Source organism: Notolepis coatsorum (genome assembly GCF_963971535.1).
Source record: "Notolepis coatsorum genome assembly, contig: SCAFFOLD_2503, whole genome shotgun sequence".
Lineage (NCBI taxonomy): Eukaryota > Metazoa > Chordata > Actinopteri > Aulopiformes > Paralepididae > Notolepis > Notolepis coatsorum.
The window spans coordinates 22,501-24,563 of record NW_028173757.1 but is presented as its reverse complement, the minus strand read 5'-3'; the positions used below and the strand labels follow the sequence as shown (position 1 = coordinate 24,563).

General features: G+C 44.0%; 1 protein-coding gene across 1 annotated transcript in view; it reads right to left on the bottom strand.

The window, feature by feature from the left end:
• Positions 1 to 1,984: 1,984 nt before the first annotated feature.
• LOC311247716 (GDNF family receptor alpha-1-like) overlaps positions 1,985 to 2,063 on the bottom strand; it is a gene marked incomplete at both ends in the record, with an annotated part of 17,081 nt that continues 17,002 nt past the window's right edge. Inside the window, one exon of the mRNA XM_084338722.1 lies at positions 1,985 to 2,063. This exon is cut by the window's right edge and continues 56 nt beyond it. Coding sequence (XP_084194848.1) covers positions 1,985 to 2,063 — 79 coding nt within the window.

Sequence of the window (2,063 nt, the reverse complement as noted above, 5' to 3'; positions counted from 1 at the left end):
GAGCAGAACAGAGCAGAGCAGAACAGAACAGACAGAACAGACAGAACAGAACAGAACAGAACAGAACAGAGCAGAACAGAGTAGAACAGAACAGAACAGAACAGAACAGACAGAACAGAACAGAGCAGAACAGAGCAGAACATACAGAACAGAACAGAACAGAACAGAGCAGAACAGAGCAGAACAGAACAGAGCAGAGCAGAACAGAACAGAACAGAACAGAACAGAACAGAACAGAGTAGAGTAGAACAGAACAGAACAGAGCAGAACAGAGCAGAGCAGAACAGAACAGAACAGAACAGAGCAGAACAGTCAGAACAGAACAGAGCAGAACAGAACAGAACAGAACAGACAGAACAGACAGAACAGACAGAACAGAACAGACCAGAACAGAACAGAACAGAACAGATCAGAACAGAACAGAGCAGAACAGACAGAACAGAACAGAACAGAACAGAGCAGAACAGAACAGAACAGAGCAGAACAGAACAGAACAGACAGAACAGACAGAACAGACAGAACAGACCAGAACAGAACAGAACAGAACAGAACAGAACAGACAGAACAGAACAGAACAGAACAGACAGAACAGAACAGAACAGAACAGAGCAGAACAGAACAGAACAGAGCAGAACAGAGCAGAACAGAACAGAACAGAGTAGAACAGAACAGAACAGAGCAGAACAGAGCAGAACAGAACAGAACAGAACAGAACAGAACAGAACAGAACAGAACAGAGCAGAACAGAGTAGAACAGAACAGAACAGAACAGAACAGAACAGAACAGAACAGAGCAGAACAGACAGAACAGAACAGAACAGAACAGAACAGACAGAACAGAACAGAACAGAACAGACAGAACAGAACAGAACAGAACAGAGCAGAACAGAACAGAACAGAACAGACAGAACAGACAGAACAGACAGAACAGAACAGAACAGAACAGAACAGAGCAGAACAGACAGAACAGAACAGAACAGAACAGAGCAGAACAGACAGAACAGAACAGAACAGAACAGAGCAGAACAGAACAGAACAGAGCAGAACAGAACAGAACAGAACAGAACAGACAGAACAGACAGAACAGACAGAACAGAACAGACCAGAACAGAACAGAACAGAACAGAGCAGAACAGAGCAGAACAGAACAGAACAGAGTAGAACAGAACAGAACAGAACAGAGCAGAACAGAGCAGAACAGAACAGAACAGAGCAGAACAGAACAGACAGAACAGAACAGAACAGACAGAACAGAACAGAACAGAACAGAACAGACAGAACAGAACAGAACAGGACAGAACAGAACAGAACAGAACAGAACAGAACAGAGCAGAACAGACAGAACAGAACAGACAGAACAGAACAGAACAGGACAGAACAGAACAGAACAGAACAGAACAGAACAGAGCAGAACAGAGCAGAACAGACAGAACAGAACAGAACAGAACAGAACAGAACAGAACAGAGCAGAACAGAACAGAACAGAACAGACAGAACAGAACAGAACAGGACAGAACAGAACAGAACAGAACAGAACAGAACAGAGCAGAACAGAGCAGAACAGAACAGAACAGAACAGAACAGAACAGAACAGAACAGAACAGAACAGAGCAGAACAGAACAGAACAGAACAGAACAGAACAGAACAGAACAGAACAGAGCAGAACAGACAGAACAGAGCAGAACAGACAGAACAGAACAGAACAGAACAGAACAGAGCAGAACAGAGCAGAACAGAACAGAACAGAGCAGAACAGAACAGACAGAACAGAACAGAACAGAACAGAGTAGAACAGAACAGAACTGAACAGAGTAGAACAGAACAGAACAGAACAGAACAGACAGAACAGAACAGAACAGAACAGAACAGAACAGAACAGAACAGACAGAACAGACAGAACAGAACAGACCAGAACAGAACAGAACAGACAGAACAGACAGAACAGACAGAACAGAACAGAACAGAACAGACACAGTAACTCACGGAGGCAGGTGTTGTCGGTGAAGAACTCTGTGAACTTGTCACACTCGTCCTTGTTGTTTCCGCTGCTGGCACAGTCGCA